The sequence below is a fragment of the Antrostomus carolinensis genome, unplaced genomic scaffold, assembly GCF_000700745.2.
Source record: "Antrostomus carolinensis isolate BGI_N321 unplaced genomic scaffold, ASM70074v2 scaffold7013, whole genome shotgun sequence".
In the NCBI taxonomy this organism is placed as follows: Eukaryota; Metazoa; Chordata; class Aves; order Caprimulgiformes; family Caprimulgidae; genus Antrostomus; species Antrostomus carolinensis.
Window position 1 is genome coordinate 8,491 of NW_010303072.1, and position 21,172 is coordinate 29,662.

At 35.4% G+C, this 21,172-nt stretch overlaps 1 protein-coding gene across 1 annotated transcript; it reads right to left on the minus strand.

Annotated features, from left to right (window-relative positions):
• Positions 1-1,704: 1,704 nt before the first annotated feature.
• On the minus strand, positions 1,705-19,469 carry LOC104521847 (tau-tubulin kinase 2-like; the record flags this gene model as incomplete). The annotated part of the gene is made up of 9 exons (XM_010163965.2): positions 1,705-1,708; positions 4,155-4,403; positions 9,301-9,904; positions 11,070-11,281; positions 12,678-12,894; positions 14,437-14,594; positions 17,601-17,726; positions 18,750-18,842; positions 19,404-19,469. Coding segments are annotated over 9 exons (1,729 nt in total), but the record flags the coding sequence as incomplete, so codon positions are not given.
• Positions 19,470-21,172: the final 1,703 nt, after the last annotated feature.

A 21,172-nucleotide genomic window follows, 5' to 3' on the forward strand; every position in this document is an offset into this window, starting at 1 on the left:
ACTGGGGTTGTTGAGCCTGGAGAAAAGTAAGCTGAGGGGAGTCCTTCTTGCACTCTACAGCTGCCTGAAAGGAGGGTGTAGAGAGGTGGGGGGTCAGTCTATTCAACCAAGGAACAAGTGATAGAAGAAGAGTAAATGGCCTCAAGTTGTGCCAAGGGCAGCTGAGATTGGATCTGAGGAAGAATTTCTTTCCTGAAAGGGTTCTGAGGCATTGGAACGGGTTGCTCAGGCCAGTGGTGGAGTCCCCATCCCTGGAGGGATTGAAGAGTCATGTAGACATAGTGCTGAGGGACATGGGTTATAGGTGGAATTGGTAGTGTTGGGTTTATGGTTGGACTCAATGATCTTAAAGGGCTTTTCCAGCCACTACGATTCTGTGATAACAATTATGTAAACCCTGAAATTAGAATCCTTTTGCTACAGCCAATTTTAACCATGGCAGCAGGAAAAAACCAGACTTGATGAACAGAGAAAAGCTCTTCCCTCTTTTCCTTCCAGGACACATCTATTTGATAATGTACCATGTCTTGAAACTGAAATTCTGAAGAGGATTTTGAAGAAATATATCAATTCCTGACATCTTTAATGGATAGGTACAACGCTAAACCAGAGTTTTAACTCGCTGACTTCTAAGACAACCCTAATGCACCTGACAGTTTCAAGTTAATGCCACTGTCAAATTAAAAATATTTTTAAAAGAACACTGTAACAGAAGAGGAGCATCTCTGGGGTTTTGTTTATTTGTGGTTCTGAAAAGGATCATTAAATGTGAAAACCAATATAAACATTCATCTCTTGCTATGGCAGACTAATGAAACAAGCCAAAATTATTTCACAAAAAGTGTCAAAATTTACAACATTTATGTGCACACCTGGCTCATAAACATAAAACATCCAAAATAAAATGACAATTATAAGGGATATGCATTCTTTCTCTAAATGCCCCTCGAACATGTCAAGAAGTCTTACCTTATTCTTCCACAGGTCCCTGAATTCCAGTGAGATGCTTAAAAATTAAGGTAATTTTTTCAACTCAGATCAGTATATTATTTCTCATCTTCCATACGAATATGAGTATGATGGTTTGCATTCCCATAGCATCTTGTGTGGGAAGGTTTCAGAACATTTTGTAATGAATAATATAACTATATAACTATTAAATAATTTTTAAAATGTTCCCGTAAGGTAGAAATTTTAGATAATAAAGACATAAGAGAAAATATTTGTAAAAGTGCCAACTAATTCTGATTGCTTAACTTGAGAGACACAGATAATCCTTCCCTAACACAATGAATAACCACAAAATCATTAAATTAAAATTAGACCCTTTGTACATGTCTCATTAAGCACATCCAAAAATGAAAATATACCAGAATAACACACAACTGGAATCCATCTTGGTTAAGGTCTGAATCCTATTGTAGAGCAGCCAGTTTAGAAGTTTTCTGGATGGCTGCCATAGCCAGAAGAGGTGTTCACTATCCTATTGAAGAACAAGAGCTAAGAAACTATAGAGATATAAAAATCTGAGGTTGCTGATTTTGATTGTTTCTCAAGACACGGTTATACATTTTGCACACTGTCTACTAAAGCAATCTTCATAGACTGCCCTGACCAGTAGTTGCTGCACTCACATTACCTTTTCCATTGACCTCACACAACACTCTACACCATCCTGTAATGAGCAGAGTTCAGAAAACTTACCTGTCTGAAAAATTCACAGAAAGGAAGAAAAAGGTTACATTTCAAAAGGATTCGCTGTACAATTTAACCATGCTATGGAAGAAAAGGATGCTAATAGCACTCTAGCCCTACTCTTCAGAGTCAAGTACAGTCAAAGAATTTACTCTGTTTTTTGTCAGCTCTAATGATGCCAGACTCTTTCTTTATGCTGCACACTGAATAACTAAGGAGAGCTGAAGCAAAATACTCCAGTTCTCTTCAATAATATACATACGGCAAGAGAGAAGTTCTCTTTATTGAACAAATAAAGGTAGGTCTACATTCTACACCCTCTCTGCACTAGTGAGCAGAAGATATACAGAAATTTCATTACCTCCTCTATCTGATGTCAAACTAGAGGAAGGTAGGTTACAGTTACAGTTCCTGAACCCTCACTCAACAACAATCAGGAAAGAAAATCCCTTTTCTTGATTTCAGGAACAAATGTATCATTTTTTATTTTTTAATACGTGAAACTAAATTCAACAGCACAATCCCTCACCTCAGCAATCCATTAGTTATGAATGCTGAACCAAATTTCACCAGAAAATATATGGAAATACATTCAATACAAAATATTTATACAGAATAATATAGAATGACTTTAATTTTTTTTCAATATTTAACTGGAGAAAAGCTTTAGGTTATTACCACACACATTCAGCTTTCATGCTGCTGGAACTTCCAGCTTGCTAAGCACCTATCATTACTGCGCTGTAGCAAAGAGGGAGACTTGCAAGTGTGTTTCAGTTCTTCAGGGGGCCAATAAAGTACACAAGACCTTCATTGTTGGAATGAAGTAAAGAATCATTCTACATTTGCTTGTAGTTTCCATATCAAATGAAAAACTGGAAGTTAAATTCCCAGCAGAGTTAGGACTTTCAAAATCACAGCAGTCATGAACTTACCAGGTAAAAAGAAAGAAGAGGCTGAGAATGCTACATATATTCCTCACTCCACTCAGTATCAGCACCTGGCACAATACCAATTCTTTTCAACGTGGCAAGTAAGAATATAAATTTGCAGCCCCTGTTAATATTGCAGCTGTATTCATTTGGGGGTCCTAAGGAAGCTAGAGAAGACCCTTTATGTAAACCTACTTGCTTTGAGTATTTTGAGCAGTTTTTTACTTATATCTGCAATATATTCTGATTGGAAAATTTAAATCATGGATATACAGAAAAAAAAAAAAAATAGGTCATTTTGTGTCCTGGGATACAAACTAATCCTGAAAAATACTGAAGCTTAACTTTTAATGAATTCATTTCTCCTAAGTCCTTTTCCCTAGTCAATATGTCAGTCATCATGAAGAATGTCGTATTTTGGTATCCCATCAAGTTCACAATAATGAACATCTGGCAGCTACTGTTTGTTCATTTCCATATATCAAGGACAGAACTATTTTTTTTTAATATATATTCAGATAAAAAGCAGCCAGGAGTTGCAGGGAAAAAAGATTGGGTTTTGAGTTAACAGAAAAAATGCTGACGTAAGTACATTAGCAACATTGTTTGCCTTGTTATCACTCACCACTGATCCTATGGAAGTTTAAAAGATGCTAATATTGATGGATTACGTTTAATATCAATACGCCTGTGCATACTGCACTGAAAAAAAAATAATAAGTCTTTCTCACAGAAATATTTATACTGAGAAATACATTGGAAATAAAAGGCAACAGAGAATATAATCCAAATGAAATATTAATGGTAAAATGATGATGATATGTTATGGTCTTATGCATTAATGCTATGTCATACTACTTTACCAGTCAATGTAAGCTCATGCTGCTTAGGAAATCTCAATATTTTTATCACTAATACACAAATTATGGTTAACTTCAATTATGATTCTAAGCCTTCATCTTTTTCAAATTGAAATGAAACTGGGAATACAAAACTATGAAAAGTCTCCTTTCCCTAGTGACATTTTCCATTTGCTACATCCCTGATAATTCCGATCTTTGCTTTGTACACTGAAAGCAGTGGAACAATTCATTATTTGTTCATTCCCAAAGTAGCAATTTCACTATTTCTAGATCCCTTTTTCTCATACTAAAATAATTTACGGTAGTCTAAATTTTAATATGTGTTCCAAATTAAAAATCCACCTGGTACTGATTGCAGGAACACATTAAAAAGAGATATTTTAATCTTAGTTTTGAAAGAAGCAAAAATCTGTTTTCTAGATTTTATAATCCTACCTTTTTAAAGAGAAAATCATTCTGACAAAGTGAGTCTATCTTACAGAGATGCTTAGTGCTCCAGATCATAACCTGAATAACAGCTCCAAAATATTTTTTAGGATGTTGTCTATAGCAGTATGACTAGCATATGCCTACTACCAGACTATGCAGAGCAACTGAAAATGTTATAAACTTTGCAGATGACTGCTACAATGCAGTCACTTTTATGAAGACAAGGCTTATTCACCTGCTGAAGTTGTGCTTTTGAGATGCGAATGACAGGGGGAAACTTGTTGCCACAGGGAATGACAGGAAGCTGCCTACGACCAGTTGAGCGGGAGGAAGAGGAGTGGCTCTCAGCTGATTGACTCCTTGGTAAACCTGCCTCTTTCAAAGGGTCCGAGTGGATGGATAGATAGGCTATAGGGCTCATGGTGCGGAGGATGGGACTTGAAATTCTTGGAGTGGAGAAATGCAGCATATGAGATGAGTTGAGCTGTGAGAACAACATGGTAGGGGAAAAAAATAAGGTTTAAAAATCAGTATTTTAATAATTCTTGTTTATGTCTTGCCTACATGCATTTTCTTAGAACACCATATCCACATCTCTAGCTGGCTCCTACCTTCAGTCAGTCAGCAACAATCTAGGGCAAGTTTAATAAACTAATGCAGTCTGTTTCAAGGACACTGCGTACACGAACTAGTTGACTGTTGACTGGTCCTTGCAAATGCTTAGCACATCCCTGAAACAACGCTGTTTTCTGAGATGACTATATTTTTAGCATATACACCCATTGTAGGCTTTACAAATGTGACTGCCCAACTACAGCTGTAGCAGCGTATATTAAGAACCGTAGCTGACAGGATTAATCAGTAAGATTAGTACTAAACAATTTTGATGAAATTTCCGAAATATGGAATTGAACTAGAAGGATACACTGTCCTGGAGAATCCATGAACAATTGCTTCATCTTAAACTACATCACTGAAGCATTTAGAAAAGAGAATTAAAAAAAACAAAACCCCCCCCCCAAAAAACCACCACAAAAACCAAAACAAACCAGGAACTGTAAGGTCAAGGTGTTCCAAATGAATAATTTTAGAGAAAGTACATTTTCAAAGTGGTTATTGATGATTCTAATAAACCTATAAACCTATAGCCTTGACATACAACTCTGAAGTCAACTGATTCTTTGGAAGACCTTTTGCAGCACTGAAAAAATATCTGATGGTGACACATCTACATACCTGTAAATGAGATTGCTACAGACGGTTTGCAATTCTTTGTTCCAAGTATATTTATACAAAATCATGAAAAGCATAGATATGGAAACTTTTTGCAACCTTTATGAAGGTTTCCTATCATAGTATTTACAATTCTAACCTGTATTACTTGGAAAAAAAAGAGCATATATCAAGCATTTCAGTTTCCAAGGAAAAGGTATTTTCAATAGTGTCAAACCTAAAGCTGCAGTTCCCATAATACATAGCTGTCTCTAAACTGGAAAAAAAAAAAAAAGTATTTCCAGTGTCTCGTAAAGCAGCAACTGAGGAGAGAAGGTACATGAAAATTAAACAATTTAGAACTCAGAAATAAATGGAAATTTAAGCACAGGTTTTTGATAAAACTTAATAGCTCCTCAACATACAAAATGCTAATTTCAGCAATATTACTAATTAATAAAAATAAATAGATTCACACAGTCCAACCTTTCTATAACCATACACACACACGTGTGTGTGTGTGTGGTATTAGGTTGTCAACCATATATGACCACAGAAAACTGTTGTTTAATTTAAACTGAAGATGAAAATGGAATTAGCTGTTACATATTCAGTTACTTCAACTCCATTATTATTTATTTGCTGAAATATCTGCTTGACAAATATATGTTGCAAACTTTTGTGCATGCACAGTATGGAGTTCACTGCAATTCAACACAAACACAGTAAATTAATAAGGCCATGGTTCAACAACACAGCAAGTCCAGCTTTATGCTCTTGGTACCAGCTCAAGGAAAAGAAAACTAGAGTTGTATGAGGCAAAGTGCTGCTCCAGTATAAATTCACCATTAGTATAGACCAGTGCAAATTCTTTTGCCAGATTAACTTCATACCAGCAGATATTACAGCAAATCAGGTACCATCTGCCCTCCAGCAGCCAAAGTCAACATAAAGCCATTATGAAAGTACACAGTCAGTATATATACCCTAGTATGTTCTGACCAGTTCAGCAGAAATGTGACCATGTGCCCATGACCAAACCAGATCAAACGGGTATTTGCTGGTAAAACACAGAATCTGTATTGCAACTGGAAAACCATGACATGACATGAAAATGAGTTCTCTTTCCTGCAAGTTTTTTTCATAATAGATAGCATAATTTGCTGTAATTTTTTATGCCTGAAACTTGCTCATCCCCAAGCCAATAATTTACACATTTTTCTCTCTTAAGAGTTCAGGTTTCCTTCCTTTCCTCTCCTGAACTGCTACAGCTTTACATTCTTATTAGAATGCTGATGCTGTGTGAAACAGAAATTATATTATCATCAATTACATGTACACACATAATTTTAGGAAGAACATGTATCTACAAATGGAAGGACCGCAGGCCAGCAATTACTTTCCTTCAGGATAAAATAAAATTATGTGTGAGTATATGAACCTTTAGTTTCTCATACAGAAACATCTTTACTACTACTTACTACTTAAATAGTGAGCAATAACGCCCTGAAAGAAATGAAGAATAAAGAAGAATCATCAAAGTAAAAACGAATAATAAAAAAATACATAAACCAGGAAAACTATTTTATTCATTCACCACTGAAGTAATTGCTTGCATATTTAACAAGCCTATCAGAATAAGCTCAAAGAACATAATTCATCATTCTTTCTCCTAAGTGATAGTGAAGCAGGTCACTAGAAATCCGTATGGGAGGTATATTCCTAAGCACAATGATCGTGAAGGCTGACATATCCTAGTTTCAAGCCATTTGAAATGAGTAAACCATTTCAGAAGTTATATAAGCTATTGTACTACTATAATGTCAACATCTATTTTTAACCCCTTTTAGTAACACTTAAGTCATTTGATTTATGGTCCTGTACTTACATTCTTGGATCCAAGCCTGCTCTTAGTATCTGGTGCAATACAATTAAATCAGCAGAAAAGTAAAATATGACCCTTTGCCCATTATTTCTATTGTCAGGAAGGCACTACCTAGATAAAATTACTAAAGAACAAGAACATCTGATCCACAAACAAGGATGACATTCAAAGAACAGTTTCAAGTGGGTAAATGCTTTGAGGAAGAAGGAAAAGGACTCTACCAAACAGCTCCTTAAGAAGCTAAGGACTCTGGAATAGAGAGAACTACTGTATGAAGAGGTGTATATATATACTCTCTCCTTGTGAAGTGACTAGGACACTCACCTATAAGAACAGCTGGGTTCCAGTACCCACCTCAAGTAATGTATCTTTTATGAAGTGGAACACCATCAATGAAGGACAGAAAAAACAACTTACCCTCAAATATCCTCCTGGGCTTTGTTTTGCTTTCAAGGGCTGATGAAGTAGATGGAGGGCTACCAAAATTGCCATCATAGTTGGAATAGACAGACTGCATAGAGACACTCTGTTCTGAGTTTCTAAATCACCACAATAATTTCTATTTTCTTTATTCTCAGCTCAGCTTATATTTTAAATTCCACATGATTCACCTTCAAGAGAGCAAGTTCCTTCTTGTTGTTCATCTTGCCCTCACAGCACTACCTGCCCTTCCAGGATAATACAAACCATATAAATTCCCCCCATTTTTTATGTCATGACAATTATTTTTGCACAGACAAACTAAAATATAATCTCACCCCAGTGTCTACTTCAACCAGTATTTCTTCCAATACTAACATAACTAATTGACCTTGTTTATAACTATTTCTGCTCCCCTGCTCTGAAGCTTCTTCCTTTCCAGATAAAGGCATTGTCCATTATTTGCACTGTAGTACGTGATATTTTAACACCTCAACTTTCAAGTTTAAGTAAAATAGCTATTTCCCCAAAAAGAGACAAGTTTGTATAAAGTGGGATAGTGTATTTGCATACAAAATTGCAAGTTAGATTTTAATAGCTTTTGAGATAAAACCACCTGATAATTAGTATCTTGTACATGACTAAGTCTTGCTCTTTCTTGTCTGTTTAACTAAGAGTATCATTAAAATACAAAAATTGACCAACTGAAAACAACTGAGCAATTTAAATTAACTTTTCACCTTTACAAGTTTTTAACCCATCAAAAACTCTTCCATGCAACTAATTTTCAAATTAAATCTCAAAAATCTGCTGTTTAACACAGTTCTGTATTTTGTATCATGCAAAATGAATCTTCTATAAACTACATAATTCTCAAAGTATGATATCTAAATATAATCTTGTATGAAAGATATGATTTTGCATTTTCCAAGAGAACGTAGGTGTATTGGAAATTTTACTACAGAGCTATAGTTAATTACATTGAGTAGTTCATTTTCACCATAAAGGATATTCCACACCTTATAATAAATGAATGATTGGTGACAAGTTTCTTTTTTCCAAGCATCTGGCTCTAACTTTCACAAAAAGTGGTGATAGGGAGAAGTACAGCCAGGTTTCTTGGCTCAAAAAATCAGTGACAGAGGAGAAAAAAAGTAAATGTTCAGAAACTGTGCAAATGAGAATTCGTTAGACACAAAAAGAGGAGGATGCAATGGAAGCAAAGCAATCTGTCTTAGTGAAGAGAAAACTGTGGGAGCAAAGCAGTAGCAAAGTTATCTTGGAAGTGAGAAGTAGCAACAATTTATAAAAGCCAATTGTATAAGAACGATTAGAAATTTCCAGAAGAAACAGGAAGAAACAAAGGGACTTCCAAAAGAAAACACTACATCAATGATGGTGAGAGCAAGTAACTCTGTTTCTTTAATTTCAGCCATTCAGGCTTTTCCTGAAACTCATGAAATGTTGTAGCACAACATTTTACATATTCATTGTAATTTTATGTTTATGTACTGCAAATATAATAAATAAATATTTCTATGTGTATCTCTTACTGATCAGGAATCACTACATGAGGAGCTTCTTTATTTATATTTATATATATAAAAAAAAATATTTAATTTGTTTTTATTGAGGCCAGTTATGTGGACCATACCTGCAGAACTAATAGCCACTTCTATAGGAGAATGTAAACACTCATATAACAAAACATGGAAGATCATTCCTCAAGAATCAAGTCCCATACCTGATGAAACTAGGAATTTCTGCTACACTATTGCCTTTTAGTCACTGCCTTTTCCCTTACTATCTCTTCATATAATCTGAATAAAGAGAGGTTCAGTAAATCAGCGACTGCTTCTCTTACCGGAGTGAGTGCTCCTTCTGCTTGAGCTTCCATAGGACTTGTAGGGGTGGCTGCAAGAAGCTGTCCAGCAGCTCCGGACAGAAGTTCCAATTTATCTGTGAGCTGTTCGGAAGCAGCAGGATGACACTCCATGGCTAGAACAAACTCCACCCCTGAGGTTTGGTTCTTGGCATGGACACTGTTTCCTGCCCAGCCACCCTGTCTGGGTTGCTCTTCTGGAGTGGACTCCTCTAGAACTTGTAGTACCTCCGGCTCTTCATCTGAGGGACTTCCAGTCATTTTGTGCCCTAAAGCCTCATTTGTCCTGAAGTCCTGCAAGTCCCGTTCCTTATCTATTATCACCCATTCCTTAGAATCAACCTCCTGCCTGCAGGAGCTTAAGTTAACAGCTACAAATCCATTGCTAATAACACCATCAACATGTTCTGGAGAACTAGCTGACACAGGCTTTGAAGCGTCTGGAAGATATTCTTCATCATAGTGCCAAACATGGTCCATGCGGGCAGTCACAGGAGCAGGAATAGGTGTTTTCTCAGAAAGAGGAGGAACAGCAGCAACAGGATTCTCTGCCGTAGCATTCAAGTCTTTCTGCATCTTCTCCAAACTTAAGAAAAAAAGTTAATATCTGAATTAGTTATGAATTAATTTAAAAATGTAACCTACATTTGAGTTTTTTCAGTAGAGGAAAACTAGATTTATATAAAAACTTGTTGTCATATTTTAGAACAATCTACAATGGTTGAAAGATCCATCATTTAAGACAAATAACTCTGATACCAAGTAAAAATGGGCAGATGGTCTTAGAAATTTGCACATACTGTAATTGTAATGTATCATATTGTATTGTAAATGTAATTACCAGAAGGGAGAATAGTGAATGGATACCAGCTCATTGGTGAGGCTACCACCAGATGTTTACCATGCTTAATTTATGCTACAAAGCAGAGACTCAAAGCAGAAGAAATATGTCTCCAGCAGTAGTTAGTAGATGCTTTCAAGAAGAATGTTATTGCTTGTTATTTGATTGATTCCTTATTTATGCTTTGCATAACTTGCTCCATGAAAAAATTCAAATTTCTAACTCCCCTATGACTTATTTAGAAGGATTTTGCCACTGTCAGCATGTCAGCTGTCTTCTATTCTCCCCACTCAGCCTCTGCCTTTCAGTCAGATTTCTCTGTGTCCTTCCCCCCTTATTCTTTCTACACATAGGCAAATTGATTGCATCTGTTCTCATACCTTTGTTTCTTCTCTACCATTAAATTCTATTTTAAGACCTCTGTCTTCTATTGAGATTTTTTTTTATGTTGGTGCAACACCTTTAGGCATAACTAAACCTGCTGCTCACAGGTAGATTTCTAAGTTTACTTCAAAACTCCACTTCTTCTCATGTCATATAATCTAATCCCATGTTACCTCTATTGAGTACCTGATATAATCATTCTCATTTAGTTGTTCAGATGTACTGTCAAGAGTATCCCACTGAAGAAAAAATTAATAAACATAAGGGCTACACCACTAGCTCTTGAAATGAAAAATTCTGAAATGGGACTTTAACTTTACACTAGTACTAATCTGTTTTAAAGAAGCTGCCAAGTAGTGAAACCCATTAATGAAGCGATATTAGGAACATAGTAAGTACTTTGCTGTAGCTTGCATAAGTATAACTCAGCAGCTCCATTCCTGGGTTTCACATGGCAGAGGAAAGATGATAGTATAACTACATATTCTGAAAAGACCTAAGCATAAGAATAAAATAATTTCTTTACCAGGTCTCAATAAATTTATCAGTGTCTGGCTTTGATTCCAACGTCAGACGCTTCTCCAGTTCAAAGCTGTGAATTGAACGTAACTTTCGCACCAGTGGGACGTCTCTGTCTAGCTGGGTGGTCTCTGAGCGAACACGAATTGGAGAACCGAGACTCGGTGCATTAAGCATTCCATTCACTGGCCCATGGCTGTTTTCTTCCTCTGTGGCAGCCTGTGCAGAAAGTAAAGTAAAAACATAACTCACTAGGAGCAACAAAACAGAGGGAGACAAGGTACTACATGGTGAATATCACCCAGGTTTTTAGGCTGTGATAAGCCAATTTGTGTTTGGAATGGTCCTTAAGTTCACACCATAGTTAAGGTAGTTTAGATATGCTCTTCAGCACAGACCTATAACGAACAAAATATTAGTAATATACTAGTGCTGGGTAGGTCTGAGAGCAGAAGTCTAAAAAATCGAGTAATACACTTAAATTTACTCTGATATTTCACACCCATCTCTGAAATTTTCTTTAATAATAACCTGAAATCCAGTGCTTGGTAGCCATCTTCAGTCTGCTTTACAGGCACGTGCTCCTATTAAAGAGAAGTTAGCTTCCAAGCTGTCTTTATGATTCTCTGGAGCATGTAACAGTTATATACTAAATCAACCAGGTATTCCTGTGACTTAGAACTATGTTTTAGTCCAACCACATTCCATCTTGTATACTAATAGGACATGATTTAGAGCTGGGATATCATGATCATCCTTAGTCTCAACAGGTGCAACTAATAGAAGTTGCCTTTGTTTAAACCAGAACAATCTCCTTTCTCCCTCCTTGGCAAAAAACAAACAAACAAATAAGCACATGTGAAAATAGGCACCATGCCTTATTCTTTCCTATATGTTTCTTAAGTAAACAACTATAGCCTCAAAACTAGACAGCTCTCCTAGCTAAATAGCATTTCAGTACGAGATCCCTCTTCATGTTCAAAAAATTTTTATATCAAGCAACAGGGCTACATTTGTCCAAGTATGAAATATTCTGACTGGTGAGCAAAGGAGACAGGAACCACTTCTCAAAGACCACTTTTCAAAATTAAGCAACATTGTATTCTAAAGACTAGCCCATGTACCAAGATCAGTACAAAGGTATCCTATCTCACAGAGACAAAAACATCAAGTGAATTAAATGGATACTGCCAATCACACTGCCAATCTGTCAATTGAAGAACAACATTAAACTGTTTTTTGTATATTCAGTATCTAACTTCTACACATGCAAGATGCAGGAAATTTGCTTTGGTTTCATTCAGTGAGCAAGAATCAAAATCATGTCTGAAAAGCATGAATATGAATTAACTACAAAAAATCTCAAATTATCAACAATCTACTACTATTCATCATAAAGACCTGATAAAGTGACACAAGGCCCAAAACCTTGTCTGCTTGTTTCAGTATATAAATCACTGATAAAATGTGCTAGCTCTGCCATAAATCTTGTTTTCTTAGACCATTCTAACTAATCAATATTGGTAAGACTGCATTAGTAATTATATCTTATGTGCACTATGAGGACAGGAAACTGTTCAAAGGTGGTCTTCACAATGCAGATACTTGTAAGTACCTTACAGATCCCCAGTTTTATTTTGTTTCTATTTGCATCCATTTCTTCCCAAACGTCTTTTTCCTGAGGACGCTGATGCCCAGGGGATCCTGGTAGTTTCTCTGGTGAGACACCAACTGGAATACCATTCTCTCCATCACTGAGCTGTTCATCAGGAAACACTTCATCTGTGTTTTCTCGCAGCAAATCTCCTGGGATAGGAGTGGCATTGGCAATTCTACAGAAGTAGTTTAAAAAAACAATCAGAAAGGTAAAAATCTGTAGACTAACACATTTCTTCAAATGATTTTCTACTCTAAATTTTATTTTCTACTCTATGAAAAGAAACAAACAAAAAATTACAAGCAAAATCATGCTTCTGTAGAAAAATAAATCTTGTAAATTAAAAATCCTACTTCTTGGCTTTCACAATTTATTTCTCTTTAGTTTATGCACATAACAAAAGGTGTAAATCAAAATATAATCACTTAAAAGCTAGATTTTTTAATGTTTTCAGAGCAACCTTGGAGAAAATTTGTTAGAGATCATGTCCAGGCTCAACTTCGCTCCTGACTCTTCTACACATATTTTTCTATTCAAAAAAATTAACGGTAACTTTCACAATATGGTTTCCTTTTCCTCAAAATTTGGTAGAATAACAAATCATACCGTATGAGGAAGAGAGATTACCCAGCAAACTAAATGCAGTTGTAATCACTGTTTTTATCAAAGTGTTATTTTGGTCCAATTATTGACCAAAATGAAATAATTTGAATGAAAACACAAGCATGATGCTAAAAAGACATTACAGTTTAATTAAAGTTCTGTAGTTCCACTGACTTGGGGCTAAATAGGGCTAAGGCTTAGCTCAGTATCTGAACCTGAAGCAATGCTATTCCTAAAAAGTGAATAGTCAGAAAGTCAATCAAAAGTCATTCATTTATAGTCTCCAAAACTGTTAACTGCAGCCAAGACTGCCAATAACTCCAGTGTGATGCTTACTGTGATAATGGGACTGAATCATATGCAAAATCTATGTCAACTTCAGAGTGTTCAGTAGTACACACTGTACACCTGTGTAATATTAACACTAGTTAATGTCTTGACTGACATTTTTTTTAACACTTTTTTAAAAAATTACCTTGAAATACTGGGAATTTAATACATTCTCCATTAAATTCTGGCGTTTTCAGCCTTACTACACTGTCAAAACCCCCAACTCGCAACCTTTGTGACTCTTAGATAAAAAGCTGATCTATTCAAGGTCTAGAACTGGCACAAAGTCTTCCTCCTCACCCATGAACACCTCTTATACTCTCCAGTCCTCTTAGATGAGTATGGGTATAATTAAGCATCACATCTCGTTCAACTTACTTAATTACAGAAGGTCTCAAAGACCATATTAAATATTATTTTAAACAAGACCATAATCTATTCCCAAATTTCCTAGAAAGATCCATTAATTTTTTGAATGTATAAGGAAAGTGCAGGTAGTAGTTTATTCCGAGCTTACAGGAAACAACGGGTTTATTTACAGGCAGTTAAACTCAGGACTCATGAGTTAGTTTCACAAAATATGATTTAGCAAAGAACAGATTAGCAAATTTACATGCAATTTCCTGAGCTGCTGTTTTTTATTGCTATAAATTTAGGACTGCAGTGCTGATCTTTCAGGATAGTATAGACGGGAACACTAAAAAGGGAAATACTTCAAATGCTCCTAACCCTCCACTCCTCTATTTATTCAACATCCACAAGTGACCACAATGTGCATACATACCCAATGGCAGCTGGAGTAAGACGAGTGTGTAACTGAGGTGTAGTTGAAGTTGTCGTCGTTGTCAGAGAGCCATCAGTTCCGCTCTTCTCCCAGTCAAAAGGGTCACTTTCAATAACCCCAAATGTTTTCATGCTGTTGTCAAACACAGACATGAGAAGCTAAAAATGAAGAAAAAAGTTAATAAGCTTCATTTTTGTCTAAGAGACCAAGCAATTAAGAAATATCCTCCTGTAATACTTTCATATGTCTCTTCTTTAAGATTTTGACTGACAACAATTTTCCAAAAAAAGGGACACATTTCTTCATATTGACCATTTCTCATTTTCCAAGGTTTCAAAGTCAAGCTATGCAAAATTCTGTTAAAAAAAAAAAAACAAAACCAAGAACAAAACCAAAATAACCAAACAAAAAAACCCCAAACACCATCTGTGTTTGTATCAGTAAAGAGAGGCAAAGATACATCACAGGCATCCATAAAAAGACAGAAAGACACACACACATACACACACCCCCACAGAGGCCTGACTACATTGCTGCAGAACAGCATCCAATGGTTCTCCAGCAGAGGAAGAGAAAAGAATATATTTGGTAACACCATTAGAAACCAAGAAAATGAATGAGTACATAGGGAAGAATACTGATTTGCTAATTCATACATTTCTGTCATTTAGAACCATGAATCATTTATCTAATGCTGACATTCATCCCTCAGAAATGTCACACTGCAAGATTTACACCCTCATCTTATGCTACGAAAAAGCATCTAGACCAATTTGTGTCCATGACAGAGAAAGAAATTGCATCTACTTTCCCTGTGTAAACTGTCTCACTGTAGTCACTGGTGGGAAGGGTGTGTCCATATCACATCATCTCTTACTCTGTAACGTTTCTAAAATTAATCTTCCCCTCCCCTAAAGATAAAATTCTTATTTTTCACTCTTTCTTCCAGTCTAGGAGGCTAAAATTTTTATCTGGCCTCCTTTAAATACACATACCCTTTGGCAACCTAAAACAGATAGGAAGTTTGGATCATTTTTCTTGTATAAAGTGGTTGTATCTATTTTATCCTTATTCTCAAGAACCTTTGGTGTGCCATCTATTCCAGTCAGTTCGGAAACCCTAGTGGCATAAAGCAATAGGTCACTCCCTGTCCCATATGTACTTTCCTAAATTCTTCTCTTCATGTAAACCTTAAGCAGTCCCTCCGAAGTAATTTTTAAGGTCCCTCTCCTTTAAATCTTTTCTACAGTTTCTGCTATAATGCAAATACAAACTCAAATGCTTAACGATGTCAGGAGGCTGAGGCAATGTGTGCATAAATACCTGAATAAAATCAACATATCTGACATCGCCAAATCAAACGTGGATTCTAGGCCTATGTCATGAACTTTTTAGACTGTAAACTCTTCAAAGCAGAGATCTTGACCATGTACATTCTTGTTCAGTGCCTAGCCATAAATGCAAACAAAGAATGATATGTATCGAAGGTATGAATAGCATTGCTACAACAAATACTAGTTAAGGGAGACCAGAGCTTAAATGACCATTGAAAGTAAAGCACTTTCTCCCTGCTCTCAATAAAACCACCCTGCTCTGGTCTAAAGCACATGAGCAAGACCATGTCGGAAGACTCAGGCTGCAGCTACACAACTGCAAATGTTCCATGACCAACCAGAGGACTATAAATTACTGGGCTGTCTCTATCATGAAGAAACTCTGTCCCGGTATCACATTAACCCCTGAGTGCATGTGCTCTGTTAGATACAAGTAAACCACAGGAAAACATTTTGCAAAAATATGCCTATGTATATGTTTTAATTCAGTATATATAATGTAAATAAACCATATTTACCAGTCTACAATCAAGATTTTTCTATGCAACATCAAAATTTCTGCAACCATTAATTTTTACAATAGAAGAAAAAAAAATCTGATTGATCTTTACAACTAGGCACACAAAACAGTCAAAATTTTTTAATAATTTTCCTCACTTAATTGTAAACTATAGGATAAATTCCATGGAAATTTGTAACAGAAAAGGAAAAAACTCAAGGTATTTACTTTTCAGGAACACTAAACATTTTCTGTATTTGTAAAAAGACTTTTTGATTTTTTTTTCCAAAAATTAGTTAACCCTTAAGATTTTCAGTTCCTATTTCGAATTTTATCTATCTCGATTTCTCTGTTAATCTCACCAGGTAAAGCACAGGAGTCATTCCTACCAAAATTATAATTCCAGAGTTAGTCAGAATGATTTATTTACTCAGTCGTACCAATTCAGCTTGCGCACCGTCAGAAAACCATTCCTTCTGGTTTTGCTGAGTTAGTGAGTCGAACAAATGCACAGGGGCAGACAGGTAACACAAGTGGGAAGCTGACAGGAATGTGTGTTTCTGGGAACCAGAGGGAAGGCACACAGGGACAACTTGTCGTGGTGTGATGTTAGATCACTTCAACTTCCCACATAGTTTGTGACACTGAAAAAACTCAGTCTTTCTTCCCTGCTTTTCCTGAGCATTCCTCTACTGCTTTCCACATATTGGTATAGAACAAAGTTCTGTCTTTGAGTTTTATTTTTTGTTAAATCATCTTCAGTACTGAGTGAATAGATACATATTCTACAGCATATACTCTTGGCACGTATCACTTTATCACTGAGCTGAGGCTATCCACTTCAGCAGGCAATACTTTCTTAAGCAAAGAAAAATCACTAGTTTTCTCATGATCTCTGTAGGCAATACTTCGGTCTTAGAAAAACACCATGGCTGCATGTTGTGCTCTAGATGTATATTCGTAGGTGGCTGAGCTCCAGATTTTGGAAAACTGCCAGAATGAGTATCACTGAGGAAACAATCTGATTGATTTAACTTAAGGAGCACCCAACAGAGGCTACGATAGTAGGACAGCACCCGATCCCAACAGAATATTGACTGCAAAGCAACTGTCAATTGTTTTTAGCAACTTAACTGCCTTACTCTTCCCAAATTTAAAAACATGACATCTTTGAACCACCAAGTTTCTATGGCACTAGATCATCATTAAAATAACTTTGTGGGGGCACAATCCATAATCACTACCTAATGAACTCAAAAGAAATTGAAGATGAAACAGCATAAAATTCTGCTATTTAAAAATCAGAAAGATGAAATAGTAAAAATGTTTACCTGGTAATCAGGCTTTGTAAAGTAATCTAAATTAGAAATGTGATCCAGAAAGATGTTGAATTCTTGAGGAAGATGTTTCAACATAAGTCTGTGCTCGTACCTTTCTTTAATGGAGCCCACTTGCTCCTAGGAGTAAATAATACAACAAACATCATTAACACATTTTCATTCTCTGCTACAACATATTCACCTTGTATCTTACAGCCATTCAATACACTGCTGGCCAGGAAGATGGGTAAGTACATTACTCTGAATAGTACTGAGGAAGGCCATTCTATATCAGATAGCAAGAGAAGAGATTCCTTCATTGCCTTCAGTACACGTGCAAAACAATGTACAAACTTCAAACTCAATATGAAAAGCCATTTAATTTTTTGCTGTGTTTGAATGCTGCCTGATATCAAGGACTGTCATTAGACACTCCAACCCTTCTAAAAAGTATGTTTTAAAGATTTACATATACTGTTGCATCATCTGATGTTCAGTCACTTTTTGGTGTATATTTGGTCTTGACAGTATATTGTATAAGATTAGTAAATCCTATTTAGTGTAAGATGAGTAAATCAAAACCAAAAAAGAGATCCTACCTATATACCACATTGTCATCTACCAATGCATAAATCATATTATAGATTGTTTCAATCTATTTCAAATGTTGAAAGAAGTAATAATAAGCTACTTAGACGACATTTCTTTGCATACCTCACCCATGATGAGGTATGCAAAGACCCAAGTCTCAAGGCACTAACTACTGCATATTGACTGATTCACTTTTGTTCACCAGTAAGTAAGAAATTCCCATTTCACAAAAAATCAAAATATATTAAAAATGCTAAATGTGTGATAGGTAAAATCAAAAACTGCTGAAGTGAAAACAGGAAAATGAAACAAATGACAAGATACACTTACTTTTGCCTTTTAAAATATTTGTAAACTAGAAGCACAATCCACCTCCTGCCTGTAACAGTGTAAAACTTGATTGTTTTTATACCATGACACTAGCAATGAGAACTAACACTAGAAAACACTGGAAAATGTAAAGTTAAAATAAATGAACCAATGATTCTTAGTGGAATCCTTATCATAGCATTCGCTTGTAATCCAGAAGTAAATCTCCCCCGTGCTCTTTGGTTTCACTTCTAGGTTTACCTTATCTTTTATTTTTCTCCAAGGTAGTTGCCCAACCACAAATTCCACCAACATGTAGAACAGGGACCAGAGGTCATCATGCCGACCCATTTCCTGTGAAAAAGAAATATTACTCTAATGCATTTTATAAATACCTATAAGACAAAAAGTATTATATATATAAAAATTAATATAATCAACAGTGCAAAACAAATTTGTATAATTAACTCCAGCAACTCTTTAAGTAGAAACATACAAGTAAATTTACACAGAAGATACACAGATACAAAACAGAAGTTGAAATGTGTTAAAATAACATTGCAAATTCTGTACTGGAAGAGCTGTTTATTCAGATTTCTTTAGTGTATGATGTTAAGACAACATACTGGGCATTATGTATTTTATAAAACTCAGTAACTTCACCTTTTTAATTTATTAACTTACAATACAATTGCATGTTAAAGGTAACTATTAAAACTACTATTGTTTCTACAACAAGAACTTTTTCACCCTTGACTACTGTAAAGTATATTATCCTTTCCCAAAAATTTCTAAGTATTAATTTCTACATAATAAATACACACATAAGAAAACAAAAAAGGAAATCAATAGCAACTGCATTACTGACTGCTTTCAGCTACACGAGATGGATATGATATAGAATGAGACACTCACTCTGTTTCTGTGAGCATTGATTGATGCATATCGTACTGTTCCTCGAAAACCAGCAACAGCTCGCGGCTGTCAAAGAATGGAAAAAGAAAAAGATTCTCAGAAATAAAACCTCTGACTACTTAACTTGGTATCTACAAAGTGAGGATGGAGCCACAACAAGTATCATTTGAGACTTTTTGTTTTATTTTAATTTACTGTGTTTCTACAAGTTCTCAGTGGAAACCCAAGTAGGCACCACAAAGTGACATATGTCGTAGTTTTTTAAACCATCTATTTGTGTCAGTTTTTGTTCTCCACAGGCATCAAGTTCTGTTTACGTCATCCCTCAAAAAAGCTATATGGCAAACTATTTCTCTTTTTTCTCAAATAATGAAATTATTTCTTTGTTTTAACTGTATGAAGTTTGAGATTTTAAATTCTGACAGGATCTAAGCCATAATGATTTCTTCCACTTTGCTAAAATACACAATATTATGTGGTATGAGCAGATAACTAATCATTTATCGAAATACGGTAGCAATATTTTCACAAATTATTTTCTGAACTAGCACACCAATCAATTTTTTTGAGAAATTACAGAAGCAAGGAAAGCCACAGGTAAGTCTCAAAGCTGTGACAATAAATAGCAGGGGCTACACTACAGGCAGCAATTAAAAATATTTTTTTCTTTTCTAGTTTCTGAATAGCAGCATTTCCTCTCTGTATGTAGATACTGTATGTTCATAAGCAAATTGATGTTTTATAATCGCATAATATATTTTCCCATCCTTCTTTCCTTCAAATAAAATGTTACAAAAATAATTATATAATTTATAATAGTCATGATTACTATATATTTACAATTTTAAAAAAAAATCAAACTGTGGTATTATTACTTTGCCTAAGATAGATATCCAGACCATGCTACCCCCTTAATTAATCATTCTATATAGAAAGAACTGCCAGAACTGCTACATTTGCTTTCTTTTACACTGTCTTAGCCTGCCAATCAATAATTCTTTTTATTTCCTCTAACACTGAATGTAAGAAACTTGAATTATCTTCCTCTCCTCTGACTTGTACTTAACAGGCATATTAGTGATCTGTCTGTCTGCCCCAGACTCATGACAATTCTTTATATTTTAAAACATTTTGCACAATACATTGAAAAGTCTGGTTTGATATACACATAAAGATAACAGCAATACAAAATTATTACCCTATTAAGATAAAACACTTCAGTCTCTCCTCACCTATATATATAATTTCTTCTTATCCACCAAAAGACACTACACTGAGAGCTATCATTTAAGTACGCCGGGAGCTGGCATTACCGTCAGTAACCCTATCTATTAAATCCAGCAGGATTATGTAGCAACATCTTTAAAAAGGATTCAACAGCCCATATAATCAATATCTGCTAGAGTGGAACGATGAGAGCTGAACCAGGGTTAGTTAAGGTTGAGAGTATTTTCTAGGATGTTCTTGAACACGAACAGTTTCTCAGAGGATATTCCATAAATCTTAGATATTGCACGTTATCACGAAGTTTAGATAGTGCTTGGAACACATTTTGTGTTCAGGCAGGACAGAAAATTGTGTTGCTGTCTTAAATCTCGTACGTATATCATATTCCATACTGAGCATTACCCTGAAATGAAGTATAACACTGTAGTTGCAGAAATTTCACAGTACTATGCAATTATAAAAAGAATAGCTCAAAAAGCTTTGGAACTGTGATATTTCAGGAGAAACTAAACTTTTCAAAAAAAGGACTGAAGTCTTCTTAG